At 38.9% G+C, this 19,194-nt stretch overlaps 1 protein-coding gene across 3 annotated transcripts in view; it reads left to right on the forward strand.

Annotated features, from left to right (window-relative positions):
- The window catches only part of LOC145979401 (DNA ligase 4-like), a 68,082-nt gene that overhangs the window by 21,926 nt on the left and 26,962 nt on the right, over nucleotides 1-19,194 (forward strand). For all 3 annotated transcript variants that reach the window (XM_083112270.1, XM_083112271.1, XM_083112269.1), the window contains exons 7-10: nucleotides 5,440-5,597; nucleotides 10,569-10,764; nucleotides 14,607-14,733; nucleotides 15,191-15,314. In XM_083112270.1, coding sequence (XP_082968396.1) covers nucleotides 5,440-5,597; nucleotides 10,569-10,764; nucleotides 14,607-14,733; nucleotides 15,191-15,314 — 605 coding nt within the window. The remainder of the gene's footprint in view (nucleotides 1-5,439; nucleotides 5,598-10,568; nucleotides 10,765-14,606; nucleotides 14,734-15,190; nucleotides 15,315-19,194) is intronic.

Consider the following 19,194-nt stretch of genomic DNA (forward strand, 5'->3'; position numbering starts at 1 on the left):
TTTACTTTAAAATATTGTAGAATTACATCAAGATATTAAAATATCTAGTATGTAAACCCATATCCATTTTTTTTTATCACAATGCTGGTGCAAAATTAATGAAAAATTCAAGTTTTGCATAATTTCCATGATAATTACACCTTGCAAAAAATGAAAATGCTGGAAACATATTGGCAGATATTTTTAAATAAATTCCAACTGATAAATTTCTGATATTCACTGGTATCGGCCAATTTGATAGATCACCATTGGCTCAGCTGTAATATAAACACAACATTCCCTCTGTGGTATGCTATAACATATTCGGATTTCACTTTAAACTGTAGGTCCAATCCCGATTGGCCTTTCTGTGCATAAAGTGAACTTAACAAAAATTCAAACTTTTGATACATTGGCATTGCAATCTGCTCACCCTTTTAACTGTGTTTTATTTATAACTTCTCATACATATTATTATTTTTATTCTTGAAGTGGCCGCGGTGGCTCAGTCGGTAACGCGTCTGACTACCATGCTCAAGGTCCCGGGTTCGATCCCCGGCCGGTTCAAATCCGGGAACTTTTCTAACGGTGGAAGCGGCCCCGGCGCGCACCCAGCGTCGAATAACATGGGTACCTGGGGGAAACCCTGGGGGGTAAAGGCGGTCAGGGGCGTGATGCTGATCACATCACCCCCACTCACGACCGGATCAAGAAAGTGTGGGGCGTTACCCCCACACCCCCTATACGCCTTCATGGCGTGTGCTATGCACAGGGGAACACTTTACCTTTATCTTTATTCTTGAAGTACTTGAAAAACTTATAGCCTGTGGCAATGGATTGTGGTGTATCCCCTGAAAATGACTATTGGATAGAGTTAAAATGTTTTATTTGGTCTAGGAATTAATTCGTGCGCCTGGACAAGAGATGGCGTAATGAGCGTATCGTCCCACAGTTCCGTGTAGTCACACATGCGTTGAAAACTCTTGTCAGCGCGCATCGTTCGTAGTATAGGGCAGTTGATTGACGCGTCAACAACAGCATTCTGTAGTCAACTGAACATGGCGCAGTTCGTGCCAGATAAAGTGTTTTTGCGGGGTGTTCTGCTTCATTACTTTAACATGCAGAAAAGTGTTACTGAAAGTCATCGTATTTTGGTGGAAGTGTATGGTGACCATGCGCTAGCTGAGCGAACGTGTCAGAAGTGGTTTGCACGGTTTAGAAGTGGTGATTTCGGCCTGGAAGACCAAGAGTGACCTGGACAGCCAAAAATTTTTAAGACGAAGAATTGAGAGCATTGCTCGATCAGGATTCGTGTCAAACGCAGGAAGAACTTGCAGAAGCATTAGGCGTTGATCAAACAACAGTTTCCAAACGCCTCAAAGCCATGGGAATGATTCAAAAGATGTCACATTGGGTTCCACATGAATTGAAAGACAGAGACGTTGAAAGACGAAAAACCATTTGCGAATTGCTGCTTCAAAGACAGAAAAGAAAGGGGTTTTTGCATCGCATTGTTACTGGCGATGAGAAGTGGATCCATTACGAGAACCCGAAATGAAAAGAGGTAGGTGAACCAGGTCCATCACAACCGAAATGAGACTGTGCAAAGGTTATGCTGTGCATATGGTGGGATATGAAAGTTGTGTGTACTATGAGTTGCTGCAACCGGGTGAAACTATTAATGGAGAACGTTATCGACGACAATTAATGCGTTTGAAGCAAGCTCTGGCCAGGAAACGACCAGAATGGGAGAACAGACATGATAAACTTATTTTTCAACATGATAACGCTCGCCCACATGTCGCAAAACCGGTCAAAACCTATTTAGAAAATGTCGGATGGGAAATTGTACCCCACCCACCGTATTCACCAGACGTTGCTCCTTCGGACTACTACTTGTTCGATTGCATGAATATCGTTTTGATTGGACAGCGGTTCACTTCTTCAGAAGATATCGAAAAATGGGTCTCTGACTGGATCGCTTCGAAGGATGAGGACTTCTTTCGCCACGGAATCTGTAACTTGCCTGACAGATGGGCGAAAGTGGTGGCTCGGGATGGACAATATTTTTCTTAAGGTATTTATGTATTTTGTGTTTGAACTACAGCTTCAATGTGTGCATAACAACCGCACGAATTAATTCCTAGACCAAATACATAAAACAATATTTGTTATATATAATTGAAATAGTATCCATTATGGATATTTTGTTGGTAGGAATCATGAAAGAAAACCCAAGCAACCCTGTGACATACACATGTATTAATGTACAAGTTACAAAAACCTGTCTGACCCTGTGACGTACACATGTGCACATGTTACAAAAACTTGTCTGATTATGACAAACCTTCGAAATAATCTCCCACATTGTCCATAGCACGCTGCCATTGATGTGGAAGATGCCGAATACCATCGGCAGCACCATCCTCTTCACCATGCCTGAAGTTTTTGTGATCTATGACGTGCCGTTAGGGAGAAGCATCCATATCTTCTGCATAATGCAATCATACTCCACGATAATGCAAGGCCACATAATGCATCTTGTGTATGGGACCTACTGTGCAGATGGGGATGGGAAGAGTTGGAGCACCCAGCGTATTCACCGGATTTGTCACCGTGTGATTTTGACCTCATCCCCAAGGTGAAGGAACCACTGCATGGTACACGATATGCGACCCGCATGGACATTGAAAATGCTGTGCGACGACATATCACTCACTTCAGGCATGGTGAAGAGGATGGTGCTGCCGATGGCATTCAACATCTTCCACATCGATGGTAGCGTGCTGTGGACAATGCGGGAGATTATTTCGAAGGTTTGTCATAATCAGACAAGTTTTTGTAACATGTGCACATGTGTATGTCACAGGGTCAGACAGGTTTTTGTAACTTGTACATTAATACATGTGTATGCTTGTGTTTTCTTTTATGATTCCTACCAACAAAATATCCATAATGGATACTATTTCAATTGTATATAACAAATTTTTAATACATCCTTCGATTGTCGAATTATTACTGGGTTGCCATGACTTACTCCCCAACCCTCGTATATTTGTTAGAACTTGATACCTCAGTGTCATTGATCTTGCGATCAAACGTTTCAGGTTCCTTTATTAGTACAAGGTGGCGCATATTGTATCTACCAATTTGAGTTGGCAACCCTGCAAGAATGCAGGTGCTCATGTGTGGAATACCTACATCCATGGAGAGTTGGGAGTCGGGCAATTAATATACCATGGAGCATTGGCCAGTGCAGACACAGATTGCTGTAGTACAAGTCTTTATCGAAACAGACACCTGGCACTGCAACAGTACAATGATCACCAAGCACCTGTTCCAGACACACACAACATTCTGAGGTGAAGAGCCACGGGTAATGTTGTGAACCATAAGTCGCCATGAAATATGTGATATTCCACAGAACATGTTGAGACGTGCATCATGAAAGCCTTCCTGCATCACCTCGAACAGTGCATCCAAGTATGAGGAGGACATTTAGAGGACGTTATTTTCAAGGTGTCTGTATTGTCCATATTATATACTATATATTAAATGCCCATGTGTATATTTTTATTTCATAACCACATAAAGTTACTACAAGCACTCACCATCTTTCCGTTGTAATTTGAATTTGTTAGATGCAAAATGAGCCACCCTGTATCACTTGTCACATTCTCGATTTCATCTGTTCATGTATAATATTCACAATTAGACTAAAGAGGCAGAAAAGCAACATAAAACTAGAAAAATATAAAGTTTAAGTACTTGCAGGCCAGAAGATTTAACATAATTCATTTCCCGTCACTCAGTTTTTATTGTCTGCTGGATGACCTTGTCAGCTTTCATGTGAGTGCTTCTGTCCACTGACTGGAGACTGCACATGCTTTGTTCTCTCCCAGAAGGAGCTTGCTGTTTGTTCCTTTTATGAGGGAAAAAACAAAAACAAAAAAAGAGAACACTTAGTTTCCACTCTACACTCACAGTAGAGGGGAGATGAAAGCAACCATATTGACCGCAGTGGTTAGTACAGCATACTACAATGGCTGGGGTCCTGGGTTCGAATCCTGGCCTGGGCATTCTGTGTAAGTGTCCCTTCATCAATTTCTTCAAATCATCATTCATCTTCATCATCCCAATTAGCCAAAAGTGGAAGCAAAGTGGGTCAAAATAACAAATGAAATCAAAAGGCAACCGTCACATTAAAAGAAAGGTAAACTTCTTCCGTGCATGTAGGACTGTACCATGTAGGCACATTTTAGGGGGTATGGGGCATAGAGAGTGCCCCAAGCATTCTCGATCTCTGCGATTTTGGAAGTAATGTGATCAGCACCACACTCCAGCTGCCTTTACTCCAATAGGATTGACACCCAGGTACCCATTTATTTGAGGCTGGGTGAACTCCAGAACCAGGTACAAGGCTGGAAAAATTCCAATCTTATATCACCCACCTTTGGAATGGAACCTGGATCTCCCACCTGGCAGTTAGATGCCCTACTGACTAGACCACTGCGGCCCCTAACTTTCACGTAGGGAGCAGAAGAATAAGGGCTTGAATAACTTATTTACATTATTTTATTGTCCTTTTGAAAGACTTGTGCAACAGCACACTCAATTGCTTTGCTTACACCAAACATATGTTTGGCAACAACAGTGTGCAGACAACTACTACTGAATGGTGGAAACTCTTTTACGATAAACCTCCTGGCCTGAAGATATTATTTAGTTCAGTGTTTTTATGATTATACAGAGTGTCCAAAAAGTATTTCCCTGATTTCAAACTTTATTCATATCCGCTGTGTGTAAGTTAGAGATGTGAAAGTGGTGCCAAAATGTTGGAAAACTAACCAAGTTTTTTTGTTGCAGGTTTTAGTAACTTGACTGCAGTGTAACAGTGTCAGTGCCCAGGAAACCGGAAATGTTCACAAATCAGGAAAAAGCTCACTGTGTCCTCTGGTATCACGAGACCCGGTCACCAATAACAGTGCAGAGGAACTTTCAAACAACATATGGAAAGATGCTGCCTGATGTCAAGAGCATTAAGTCGTGGTATGACAAGTTCAAGACCACAGGTACTGTTGCTGACTTAGCGAGAAGTGGCTGACCATCAACCTCAGCAATTTCAAACAACGTAAAACATCAGCCAAAAAGATATCTTCATGATATCTTACACAAACGTTTATTGTTTCGTGCAAATTGTACAGGCTTTGTTGCCCAGTGGTACCAGAGGATACACTGAGCTTTTTCCTGATTTGTGAACATTTCCGGTTTCCTGGGCACCGACACTGTTACACTAGAGCTACGTTACTGAAACCTGTAACCAAAACAACTTGGTTGGTTTTCCAACATTTTGGCACCACTTTCACATCTCTACCTTACATATAGCAGATATGAATGAAGTTTGTGGTCAGGGAAAGACTTTTCGGACACCCTGTAGTTATATTTAAATGTTTTTTGCAGGAATGGGTATGATTATACAGACACATTCGGAACTAACTATTCTACTGGTGTGCTTACATATAAGTTGGCAGGCTGCTTTAAACCAAATGTGCAGAGCTTTATATTGGATGGTGAAATGATGGGTTGGAACAAAAACTTGAGATCCTTCGGCACCAAAGGTAAGGAAAAAAGTGTTAAATGTTTACTTTAGTTACTGTTTGATTTGAAGCTAATGTTGGCATACACTTTAGATAACAAAGACTAAAAGTCTATTTGCAATTGCTAGTGAATTGGTAAATAGGTCTGAGCTGATGCTTCTTTTAACGAGAAATATGAGTATGTCAGGAATAGCATCAGTCTCGAAGTAAGGACCCTTTTCCCTTGAACAATGTAAATTTGGAAATTGATGTTGAAAATTAGAAGGAAATCCGTCAAAAAATACGTTTGATGCACTTATTTTGGTTATTGCAATGCATTTCTCTTCTTGAACACTATACATACTACATGTCGTTGGTGGTACGACATTTAACCCAGCATATGCATTTTCCGCTAGGACGTAGGGACGTGTGCTGGATAAAATATCCCCACAATGAAAATTGTTTCTAAAGTCCAAATTTTTAATTGTTTCAATGCATGTAAATAGTAATACCTTCATTGTGTAATCTAATTTTATTAATTTTGAATGTTTGCATTGAATCACACAACTGGTAAAAGTGGGGAAAAGAGAACGCGTTGAAATACCAAACTAAAATTGGTGCGACTAGAAAACTTCTTACGTCACGTGCCGGCAACATATTTGTTAAAACACTAAAATAACACACAAACAGCATGATGAAAAACACTTAGGAGTTCTTCCAAGCTTTCGACTCCTTCATGGAGTCATCTTCAGGGCTGGTCGAGGAAAGACTGAGTAGACGCAGTTGTCGTTACGCTGGTGTTACTTGATGTGTCCGCCGGCAGATGTCGTTGCGGTCTTGCAGTGTTGGTAAGTCTTGGTGGATCCACGACCATGGCTAGGGATACCATGTATACCAGGCCTTTCCACCAAACTCAGACGCATCCTGGAAAAACGAAATTACAGAATAGCATATAAACCTGGCAAATCCATAGGACAAAACTTAGCAGGCTTCAAAACGTACGACAAAGACCCCTTAACAAACTCTGGCATCTACAGCATCAAATGTGAATGCAACCGAAAATACATAGGACAATGCAAAAGACTCATCAAAGACAGTTTCGCCGACCACGCAGGAAAGAAAGTTCTTCTGGTTTATCCAAACACATTATAGAAACCAACCACCAACTTCCACAGGATTGCGTTTCCTTCATTGCACAGGCGACAGGAAAAATCGAACGGGATGTTAAGGAAGGGGTACACATGATGAGAAACACAAATAATCTCAATGACAATTTATATGGAAATCTTTATTTTTCTTGGTACAACACAATAAAACTCAAAAATCCATCCCCCCAACCAACAATCCAAACACACCAAGACTTACCAACACTGCAAGACCGCAACAACATCTGCCGGCGGACGCATCAAGTAACGCCAGTGTAACGACAACCGCGTCTACTCCGTCTTTCCTCGACCAGCCCTGAAGATGACTCCGTGAAGGAGTCGAAAGCTTGGAAGAACTCCTAAGAGTTTTTTATCGTGCTGTTTGTGTGTTATTTTAGTGTTTTAACAAATAAAATGGGTGTGTTGGGTGAAATTTACGCAGGCAGTGTTTCTACGGCCCTGCGAGGGAAACTAACGAACTACAGCCAATTCAATGTCTCGACACTTGGAAGGGTTTACTGGAAAGATACTGAGAAGGGCGATGACCTCAGACACTCATCACAAGTGATCGAAAAATATATTTCAAAATCGCTAGGTAACTTTTACCCATATGTATGTTCTTTCAGGTTAAGGCCACTATCTCTAACTACATTTGCTCACCCGGTTGTGTCTGGTTTTGGTTGCTGGGCAAAGCATTTTTTTTTTTTTGGAAATGTTGAAAGTAATAAGTGTTTATTTACTGATACCAGCTGACAGTGTTCTGGCATTTTGGTGGACCCCGTGACGCTTTTGAAAAGTCCTATTTATCCTAGAAATTCGATTTGCACCAGTATTGTGTGAAAAGCTGGATTTTGAGATTACAGAACAGGTATTCTAATATTCTGATGTAATTCTGTAATAATTTAAAGTAAACGTCTTGCTAAATTGATATAATTTGGAGTGGAATACTTATGCACTAACATTTAACAATATTTTGCGCAGCTTTTAACTTTTACAATTTTCAAGCACAGATATCCGCATTGGTATTTATTTATTTTATTTATTTATTGAGAAAATTTCAGATACAGCACGTAGCCATTTTACACTGAAATCAGTAACAATGAAAATAACAAAAAAGAACAAAAATAAAAATAGCAAAATAAGACAAAATATTAATATAAATAAGTCAAGATAGCACAATTAAATATTATTTAGCAACATATGTTCTGATGGTTGACCGAAAGGCATACTCTGTGGAAAATACATGAGCACTTGATGGGAGGTCGTTATATTGAGTGGGAAGTCTGTGGAAGAGCGATCTTTTATGAATTTCCAGTCTAGGCTTTTCTGTGTAAAATAGATTTGTGTTGCGTATTGAGCGCATAGGCACTCGAAAGTGGAATTCCTGGAGGAGTGTGTTGCAACGGACATATATAGGTACATGTTGAAAGTAGTAACAGCTCTTAAATCAGCCAGTTGTATTGTTGTTCTTCAGTTTATCTGTATTATAAAAATATTACCAAATTTTGAATGTCCATGGAAATTATTGTTACTGCATTAAATTGTGGTTCGATAATACTGTTGTATGCATGTGTGTATTAGGACAGATAATACAAATGTAATGGGATCAGCCGATACCAAAACAAAAGCTTGTTTGGGATATATTTGAACAACTTTGCGATGCTACTGCCATCTGTGGGATTGAACTGAAGTGATGGTGCAGCTGTTGTTATCAGCCGTGTATCACAGCCTGCAGATACCAGTATGTCATGCACGTTGCTGTCAAATGATGCCAAAAGTGAAAAGTTATTGGGAAGGGTACGTCATGGTCCTTTTCCATGCACATTTATTGTATGATGGTGTTGGAAGAATGGTTTGCAGTTGGATAAACCACTGTGAAAGAGAGAGTGTCACGGTGCACACAACAGGGGACGGTTGCTAAACATTCACCCACAAAAGGCACCCATAAGGGTCACCAGTGAAAGTATCATCTGCTGTGCTCTGAGAGATTCAGCGAATGGCATGCCATGATAATCCAACCAATCCATCACATATTTGTCAGGAGGGTGCGTATGGCTTCTACTGTGAACTTGACCAATCATAACCATCTTGGGCTGTGGTGTGTTCGTAAAGCCCGCATATGCAACCTCCTCCCGCACCACATTGCAGAACACAGGTTCAACTGCAGAAAACTCTAGAAACTATGAAATACACTTGGCGGGGTCACAATGGACATTTACCTCACTGGCAATGTTCACATTCGATTGATTACATACTGTAACACTGATAGCAAGGGGCACAGCAACTTTCTTCGCTACTTCCAGGACACTTTTTCAAAGGACTTAATGGTTGTCACTAGATTCAACCATACCACCCAAACATCCCTCTGCTTTTATCAGGAGATGGAACGGGAAACATGTATCTGTTATCCTATTTCAGAACATTCCGGGGAAAAGCCATGATGCCAGTCCTATGGATTTCTGTGCATTTAGACTCTTGAAACGACATCTGAAACATTGACGTCCACGTACCCTCCCCTGTCTTTGGAAAGCCTGCAGAGGAATTTAATGAACTATATCACCAAGATACTTTTCCAGAGTCCAAGTATTTTGTCGAGTGTGTAAAAATAGCACATTACATTTTTTGTGGAGTACAAATATCCCAGAAATTAAGCAATATGCATAATTTTCAATATTTATTGGGGATGGGTCAGTATGAAATACCGATAAAGTACCGATATCGATAACCGATATTGTAGTGATCCGATATCAAATTGCAAATGGTCCTTGATAAACCTGAGTACACTATAGTCCCGTTAAACCAAATCCCGATTAACCAAATTTCTGGTTTAACCAAATCGCTAAAAAAAAAAACAATACTCGTGCACGACCGGGTTTTACGTGGGATTAAACTTTATTGTTTTAGTTGTATGGCTTTTTGTACCAGAGCCTTAATGTTACTGTAATTCATGTTCTTGAGTTAAATGACTACGTATTATTGTAAGCTTTTTGTTTCTGCGTACATGCTTAAATACATATGTACTGTATATCAAAATACTGTACGTAATAAAATGTATGTACTGTATATTATCAAGAAACCTTTATTCCAGTTTAACCGAATTTTTGTTCAACCAAAGCACAATCGGTCCCATCAAATTCGGTTAAACAGGACTGTAGTGTACTTCATTGACCACCTTAATAAATGTGTGTTTCGAGGTGACTCCAGTGAAAAAGAAGTTGCATATTTAGACATTTATTTTTTAAAAAAGTTGGGCAAGGAGATTATCCATAAAAATTATAACAAAATGGCAGAATTTTGCATTAAATTATAAGATATTTATAGATATATCGGATCAGGAAAATAATTGATACTGATAGAGTACGAATTAATCTTTCCCATCCCTAATATTTATGCAGGAATATTGTGGGGAGAAATGGATTTTTTGATTACATGACTATCTCATGTAAATAGTAGACTGCTATGATATAGTTCCAGTGGAAAACTTGTATTTTAAAATTTATAAATATTCTCGAGACCTTCAAATGCATATTGGTAGGAATCTGCAAGCATTTCAATGGTGGTTTAGTTCAAAAAGAGATTAAGAGTAAGAATTTTTACATGCCAGGGGGGCCTCCCCCATGGCGCAGTGGTAGCGTCGTCGCCTTGTAATCAAGGGGTCCCGGGTTCAATACCCGGTGGAGGCACAAGTGGTTCGGATCCCACTTTAAACTGTAGGTCCAGTCCCAATTAGCCTTACTGTGCATAAAGTGGACTTAAAACAACAAATCAACCTACATGCCAGGATTCATAAATGTGGAGGCCTCAACTCTTAAATTCAATTAAGAATTGCATAATTTAATATTACCTGAATTTTTTTCCATGAACACAGGTCAGAATTTTGATGTGAAGACATTGAAACCAGGGGATGTGTATCAGCCTTGCTTCTGTGTATTTGATGTATTGCTGCTGAATGATCGGGTGCTCACCAACAAACCTCTTCAGGAGAGAATGTCTGTACTGGAGAATCTTTTTACTCCAATTGAAGGTGTCATCGGTTACACTACACGGAGGAAAATAGCAAGCAAGTAAGTGCTTCTTTTTTTTTCTTGTATAGGGTGTGGCATAAAAATGGGCTATTTTAAAATGCAATTAAACTAATACTATGTTTTATTTAAAAAAAATACAAACACATCAACTACATCCTTAGACATTGCCATTTGCGAACGGTCATGTTCATGTCTTGAAAATTACGTTCTGCAGGTTACCACCATTTCATCATTGACACGTGCACAATATGCAACAGAAATAGTCGTTCCCACATTCCAACATCTGAATAGGAATGTTTGTCAGTTTCTGCTTGAGTGCACTTTCTGTAGCTTCAAAGTTCTTCACCCACATCCTGATTGCATTGGCCGATGGAATAAGATCATATCTCCCAAGATTAAAATAACGTCAATGTTCTCGTCTCGCAAAGGCAACAGAGTTAACAATTTAATAGAATGTCCTCACAGCTACAGCACGTTAGGCTCTGCTCCAGCGATCCGTGTCTGTAAATGGCTTACATTGGTAATGCAAATGACATTCAATAAGTGTTGTCAAAACCATTACCGAAACTCTCCCAACAAAAAAACAAGAAAAACATACTGGGTGTTTAAGAAACAATTGAGCGGTTACAAAAATGGATTGCATGTTAAGTGTTTAACGAATGTTAATGAAACCAGTCCAGAATGAAGAATGAACCCAAACAGGTTTTTTTTGACACCTACAAATGTTCAATGTGTGCATCATGAGTGACATGCCACACATGGAACAATAGTCTAGTTCTTGCCACACTCGCATCAACATGGGCCTTTCAATAGTGTATATTGCTATAACTTGACAAGTTTAAAAACAAAATGCTGCAAATAGCTGTTGCGCATCTCACACCACATTTCCCCACTCCATTCTCTGCAGCGACGTTGGTTTGCAGTGTTGCAACCTGGAGGGAGTGGAATGGTCTGAGGATTTTCAACGAAATTTGTTTCGCTTTTCCTGTGCTGTTTTCTACCTGTCGGAGTACAGAAATTCAGCTCACCTTTCGCCAATGACTCTTTTCCTTCTTTTAAAACTTAGCCTCCCCGATGGAGCAGTGGTTGGGTCGTCGCCTTGTAATCAAGGGGTCCCAGGTTCGATTCCCGGTGGAGCCACATAGTGGTTCGGATCCCACTTTAAACTGTACGCCCAGTCCCGATTAGCCTTACTGTGCATAAAGTGGACTTAAAACAAGAAATCAATCCAATCCAATTCTTTTAAAACTTGAGAAACCATCCATTTAGATGCTTCCCTGGCGGTGCTTGTGGACTCGACTACATTATACTTAATTTATGTAACTCCTTCTGATTTTGCAAATATGTTGCAACATTTTAAACAATTTCTCTGGCCTGTCCTCTTTAAGGGGCTTTCCAGATCAGATTGTGGATTTCGTTAGACCTGGTATGATTTGATTTTTGCATTTCAAGAATATGCAGCCAAGAGTAAAGAGCAAGAACATTTCAATGGTTTAAAAAAGAACACAGGCAAGCATGTTATCAGATTGTCTTCCCCTAGTGATTGTTGTACGATAAACGCCCCACTTGGCTTTAAAAAAAACCAGGCCACTGCTCGATGTTGCATACAGAAAATGGAGTCATTCACCCAGTAATTTCTCTTCGTTATAAACTTTACGTGCGTGCGTAATACTACAGTTTATGATCCTCACACCGCATGCATTTTTAAAGACCGGATTAAATCAAATGAACCACTGATAAACTGATATGAGCCGGCATCGTCAATCTACACAGTAAAAATCGTTTGTCATATTTGTTTTAGCTTAAGTTTGCTGAGTTGGCACCACTCGTACTCTTAAGGCCAGACTAGTACGTAGAAGAGTGGTGGGGAGGATGATGTAATAGGACGTGCTCCGCTGTGATCTGTGCATATCGGGACTGAACTTGTCAGGCTATACAATGATATGCTTCCTTAGGTGTGCAATATCACGTGGCATCGGTGGAACAAATACCCTGTCTTAGATGAAATCACACAAAAACAAGACACACTGTAAGGTCTAATGATCTTAGGGACCAAAACATTGAACAAAACACTGTGAGTAATGTGAGTGTCTCCTAGCAACAGGGATGTGAACTCGCAGCTTAACAAAACATACATGCACAGACTGTGCATTCCTTGTTCATTCTGGACTGGTTTCATTAACGTGAGTTCAATTGTTTACTTGCAATACATTTCTGTATCCCCTGAATTATTTCTGAAGCACCTGGTATTTATGCAATGCCCTGTATTTTGATTGTTTATGAGAATAAATTAATACAGGGTGGCTACTCACCGGGAATTCCTTGAATTATGGGAATTGTGTGATTTATTGGCTCTGGGAATTGTGTGTGAATTTTTCTCCGTAGACGTAAAAAAAAATTGCAACTTTTATTAATCCTAATCCCATTGAATTTATACATAATGATAAATGCCCTGAGACACATTCTTCACAGTTTAGCTTTTATTTTTGGAAAACAAAGGAGAATTCACTCAATTCATTTGCATTGTTACTGTCCTTTGCGGAACAAACTATTTGACAGATGGAAGATTATTGCAAGATAAGGTATCTTGAAGTTGATTAGTAAAATTTGAGTTTGAAATTTGTGTACAATTAACGATTTTTTGTAGATTAGTATATCCCGTAACATTTGTGATTTGTATTTGTAGATGCAAACCTGAATATGTGAAGTGGCAAATGTAAAATTAAATATTAATAATATGTATATACCATTTAATTGAATTAGAATTTTTGGATACTTGGAATCACAGAGACCCTTTACATTGTTAATATATTTGTGTGTGTGTGGTGAGAGGCAGTAATACGTAAGATTGAATAGAGAAAACATCTGCTTGTACCCTTTAATGTTTAGAAAATTCACCTTGAAAACCGAGAATTATACTTGGATTTTATCATGGTCCTACAGTGGCCAACGTGGAGTAGAAAATCAGCATTTTCATTCAAAAATCACTTTGCCAAATTGCTCTGCACTATTTATGTTATAACCTACCAGTAGAAATTTGCATGCCTATCAAATGATGGGTGCATAAAAAGTGCTCCTACCCCATGTAAATAAAAAGTGAGTTAATCTGAAAATGCTATGTTTGTGAATGCATGTAATGTGCATATTTCACCAACAAAAATTATAAGCATCTGTAGCCTGTATGCTTCACAGACAAATGAAGTCAAACTTTACTACTTTTTTTAAAGCATCGCACTCATAATACATTTTCGTTATTGTTTTTCTTGTATTCAGGCTATGTCATCACACTCACGTTTTTTCATTTGTTAGAAGACATCACAATGTACTTCACAATTACAGTAAAATCTCGTTAATCCGGACTAATGCGGGGGATAAGTTGACCAGTTTAACGAAAATCCGGATTAACTGAAATAACCTAAAAGAACAGTAGAAAGTGCATTAAAACTCTGTTTATAGCAACAAACACGTTTATTATGGTGTATTTAAAGGGCATAGGCCTAAATACACTATACAGTACAGTACAAAGTCTACGGGAGACAGAATTTCATCACTGGTTGACTGCCTTTTATTTGGAAAGTTCTCTTGTTGACTTATAGCCACATTTAACACCTTGCATTTTGCTTTTTTCTCCCCAGTTTTTTCCTTTTGCCTGTCTGGATTAAGCGAAGTCTGGCTTAGTGGCATCCGGATTAACAAGTTTTTACTATGAAATCAGTTCATTATGTATTTTTTAATCCAATCTTAAGTCTAGAACAATACATTTTATGTGTGAAAAGTCACTCACATAACTCTAAAATGTGCTCGTATTTTAGTTGGTATGAAAATGAAAAAAAATGAAATGAGTGGTTGTATGTAGAACACTTCTTTTTATGTGTTTGCAGAAGTGAAGCATTAGATGCCCTAAATATGGCCATTGATGACCGAGAAGAGGGGATAATTCTTAAGGATCCTCTGTCTGTGTACAAACCTAATGTAAGAAAAGGAGGATGGCTGAAAATTAAACCTGAGGTATTCTATACAGATTTTATATTTTTAAATGCTTTTTATGTATTTCTATAATTTTTTTACATAATATGTTATGAGAAAAATGTGATTACTTCCTAATTATGCAGGTAACAATGTTGATTTTTACCTAGTTATTATAGGAGTAATTTTTGATAGGAGTGACAGTCACTGTCTGTATGAACTACTTCCATCAAGTACTTGTATCATTTTATTACTATTCTTTATTTTATGTTACTTTCGTTCCACTTTTGCCTAATCGTGACAATGATGACGAGATGACTGATGAAGGGATACTCGCAAAGAACACCCATGTTCAGGTAAGGCTTCAAACCTGGGAATTTTAATGGCAAGATTAAAAGTCAACTAACTATTTTAACATTTTGTATGTAGTTCCATCAACAATGCTTCGTTGGGTGTAATTGTAGTCTTGTAACTAATATGTAACTTCCTTTCTCTTCAGTACACAGATGATCTAATGGACCACTTGGATCTGTTGATCATTGGGGGATATTATGGTGGAGGCAGAAGAAGACAGATAATCAGTCATTTTCTGTTGGCAGTTGCTGTGCCACCACCACAACCAGGTGTGCTATGCTAATTATTATTTTTTAACCCTCTAATGATTGGCTACAAGTATAGGTATCGCCAAAATACGAGGGTCAGGGCATCAGTCATGGGAACTCTTTTACCCTCAAGAATGCAGGACCAGCACAAAAATTCAAATGGAAGAGGACACTTTATGGAATTGAACAATGTATGAACAAGACAGGTTGTATGTACCAGAGGTTGGTAGGGAAGTGCCATAAAAGGATTACAAAAAGTTTCGTTCTACATGCATGTATTAGTCACAAGGCTATGTAGTCAGTACAAAAACAAAGAGGCACATACAAAGTGCCACTTAAACCCTCAAAGAAGTCCCTCAGAGAATACACAACACACTGCCAATTATGTGGGAAACTGTTTCCCACATGTGGGAGTGTGGATGCTCTGGGAGAGTACTTTTGAGGGTTCATAGTGTGCTTTCACAAAAGCTGTGAAACTAATACACGCATGTAGAACGGAAGTTTTTGTAATGGTTTTTTGGTACTTCCCTACCAACCTTTAGTAAACATGACCTGCCTTGCTCATACATTGTTCAATTTCATACAGTGTCCTCTTCCATTTTTTTTTTGTTTCGAATTTTTGTGCCGGTGATGCGTTCTCGTGGAAAGAAAATATTCACCATTATATGACCCTCGTAGTAATGATTTGAGGATGGCGGGTTTGTCCTAGTCCCAGTACCATGTGACTGCATTTAACATGTCATTTCTAGAAAACTAGATATGGCATTTCAATTCTGTACATTTACATGTGAAGGTGTGACATACTTAAATTTCAACCCAATATGAGTATTGGAATTTTTGTCAAAAGCTGTTTTTAAATTTTTCTTTCTTAAGGCACAAATAACAGTTTCAGTGTCCAACCAGACACGAGGTTCTGGAAAGACCCTAAACTGCCCCTCCCCCCCCCATTAACCTTTCCCCACTGTGAGCTGGAGGAAAAGAGTTCTGTGTGATGGATGCTTGTAGGAGGAGAAGATAACTTAGCATTAAGCTTATGAGTGTATTATTTCATTTTGTTTTCTTGCAAATATCAAACTTTCGATGGCATAGAAAAAACACATGAACGGAAAGAGGACAGGTTGAAGATTTTGTTTGTGGTGGGGAAAGTCAAAACTTCCATTTGATTAATCATAATTTGAAGTTGCTTCTCCACAAGGAATTCATGCGATTCTGTAAATACTTATTCATCTTTTTTTTTTACAGATCATATCATATCTAGCTTCATAACAACGTTTAGAAACTGCTTCCACTTGCCCTTTTTTTCAGTAGCATTTCCCATTCTGACGATATTGAAATAAATGCACACCTAGTGCAAAACTGCCACTCTTTGCTTTAAGAATTTTAAAGCGTAGGTTTTTCAAATGCTGAAACAGGGTGGCTACTCACCAGGAATTCCTTGAATTTCAGGAATTATGCTTGATTTATTGTCTCTGGGAATTATGTGTGCATTCTGCATGAATATTTCTCCATAGACGTGAAATGTTGCAACTTTTATTCATCCAAATCCCATTGAATTTGTACATATTTATAAATGCCCCGAGGCAAGTTTTTCACAGTTTAGTTTTTATTTTTATTGAGGAAGGAAGACAAAGCTGCATGGAAAATAAAACCGAATTCAATCAGTTTGCAGAATAATCTATTAGACAGACGGAAGATTTCAAGATAAGATATCTTGAAGATGATTAGGTAAATTTGAGTTTGAAATCCTTATAAATTAACAATTTTTCATAGATTAATATATCCAGTAACAATGTGACTTCTGTTCATAGAGTTATTTCCTAAATTAACAATTTTTCATAGATTAATATATGCAGTAACAAAATCATTATTTACTCTCACGTTAATTGACGATTTAATGTTGAATTTAGGAGTATTCTCGATGTCAAACACCCGCTCCACCCGCTCCTCCAAAAGTTTTCCCCTTGAATAATGTCTTTTTAATCGGTCTCAGTGACCATTCCTACATTGAGCACTTTTTTTTTTTCACATGAATGGTTCTGAGGAAAAGCAGATGCGAATTAAATTTACAGTTTTGCTTATCAGAAGGTGCAGAACATGAAGTTGTTTAACTCTTGTTTTCCTTTCTGGAGATCGAATTTTTGCACCCAATGCGTATTCTAGGACACATTAAACAGCGTCGCACTCGATATTCATTCTGGTTTGGAATTGGATTTCACTTTAAACTGTATATTTAGTCCTGATTAGCCCATCAGCATAAAATGAACTCAAAACAAGCTTTATGAAACCTGTGCATTTTCACATATCAAAATAGTAGATCATTATTTACTCTCGCGTTAATTGACGATTTAATGTTGGATTTAGGAGTATTCTCGATGTCAAACACCCACTCCACCCGCTCCTCCAAAAGTTTTCCCCTTGAATAATGTCTTTTTAATCGGTCTCAGTGGCCATTCCTACATTGAGCACTTTTTTTTTTTTTTTTCACATGAATGGTTCTGAGGAAAAGCGGATGCGAATTAAATTTACAGTTTTGCTTATCAGAAGGTGCAGAACATGAAGTTGTTTAACTCTTGTTTTCCTTTCTGGAGATCGAATTTCATTATCGTCAAACCAAAAAAGATTCAAAACAATAATTTCTTCCTTCGTGCTGGATGAATCATTGCTGTTATTGGTAAGCAAGAGCTTTGCAGACGCTAGACAAAATGCTGGCGCCAGCTGCAGCGTAAAAACAAGGAGACCTGCTGGAAGTTCGAGCAACAGGTGGCGGAAGAGAAAAATCCCGGCATTTTAAAGATAACGCAACTGTCGAACTTTTAACAGCAGTGTAAAGAAGAAAGAAATTACCCTTGCTTTACATTTTACCATGCAACAGACAATAATACAGGCAATATTTAATATGCAGACAACAGCATAAAAAAAAAATGGACCTGTATTCTGCAATTATCAACATTGCCGTGCACACCAGTGGCGGAGAATGAACTGGGGAAAGGGACGGAGGGTCATTTTTTTTTACTTGTTCTATGGTTTTTGTTCGTTTTCAAGAATATATCCAGAACTGCTTGCCCCATTTTAGACAAAGAAAAGGAAGAGGGGTGGTCCACTTCCACCCTCGCCTGCAATCAGCCTGTGTGCACACACGAGCAAGAAAATTGTGGCTAAAACAATCGGCATCGCACCTCCCCCCCATGTTTGCTGACAGGAAAAGAGGGAAAAATCAGTCAGCCTACGGAACACTTTTTTGGCAAATATTATGACATCGACACAATTAGGAAAACGTATTAAGTGGGAAACTGGAGTATGATGCACATAAGATCGAAGTAAAGTTTTGTGGAAACCTGGATGACAACGCATTAAGTGGATTGACGATCTTTAGTTGGCCTATGTGGTTTTGATTATATCTAACAGTTTCGCTTTTTTATGAAGTGTTACAGGAAACAAAGAACACGTTTTGAATGAAAGTGGTTACCGGAAGTTGTCGGCTACAAGGCCGAGAGTTGCTCACTCACGGGAACCTGCTGAACTCTAGGTCAGAGCTGGACAGATGGGCCAGACTTCCAGGCGCCACGCGTCTGTATCTTGGAACATTCCTTCGATCTTATCTCTCAAGGTGGTGTATTTATCGATGAAAGAGCTTGACCTGCCATACACATTGGCAAAGACTGCAAGTCCAGTAGTCATTTTGGGCTGCTCCCTCCCTCCCCCCCTACCCCACGAGTTTTCAGCAGCTCTTAGGACAAGGAAACAAGTCATGGTCGATTTAAATTAACATCCAAGCAAATTCGATCTTCTCTTCTCGCGTATCCAAGAGCAAGCATGGCAAAACAAGCCTGGCATGTTGGGTAGTGGCCGTCAGGTGCAGGGTTGGTGCACTTGAGGGAGGGGAGGGCAGAGGTGAAGTGCT

Source organism: Lepisma saccharinum, chromosome 26, assembly GCF_977018435.1.
Source record: "Lepisma saccharinum chromosome 26, izLepSacc3.1, whole genome shotgun sequence".
Lineage (NCBI taxonomy): Eukaryota > Metazoa > Arthropoda > Insecta > Zygentoma > Lepismatidae > Lepisma > Lepisma saccharinum.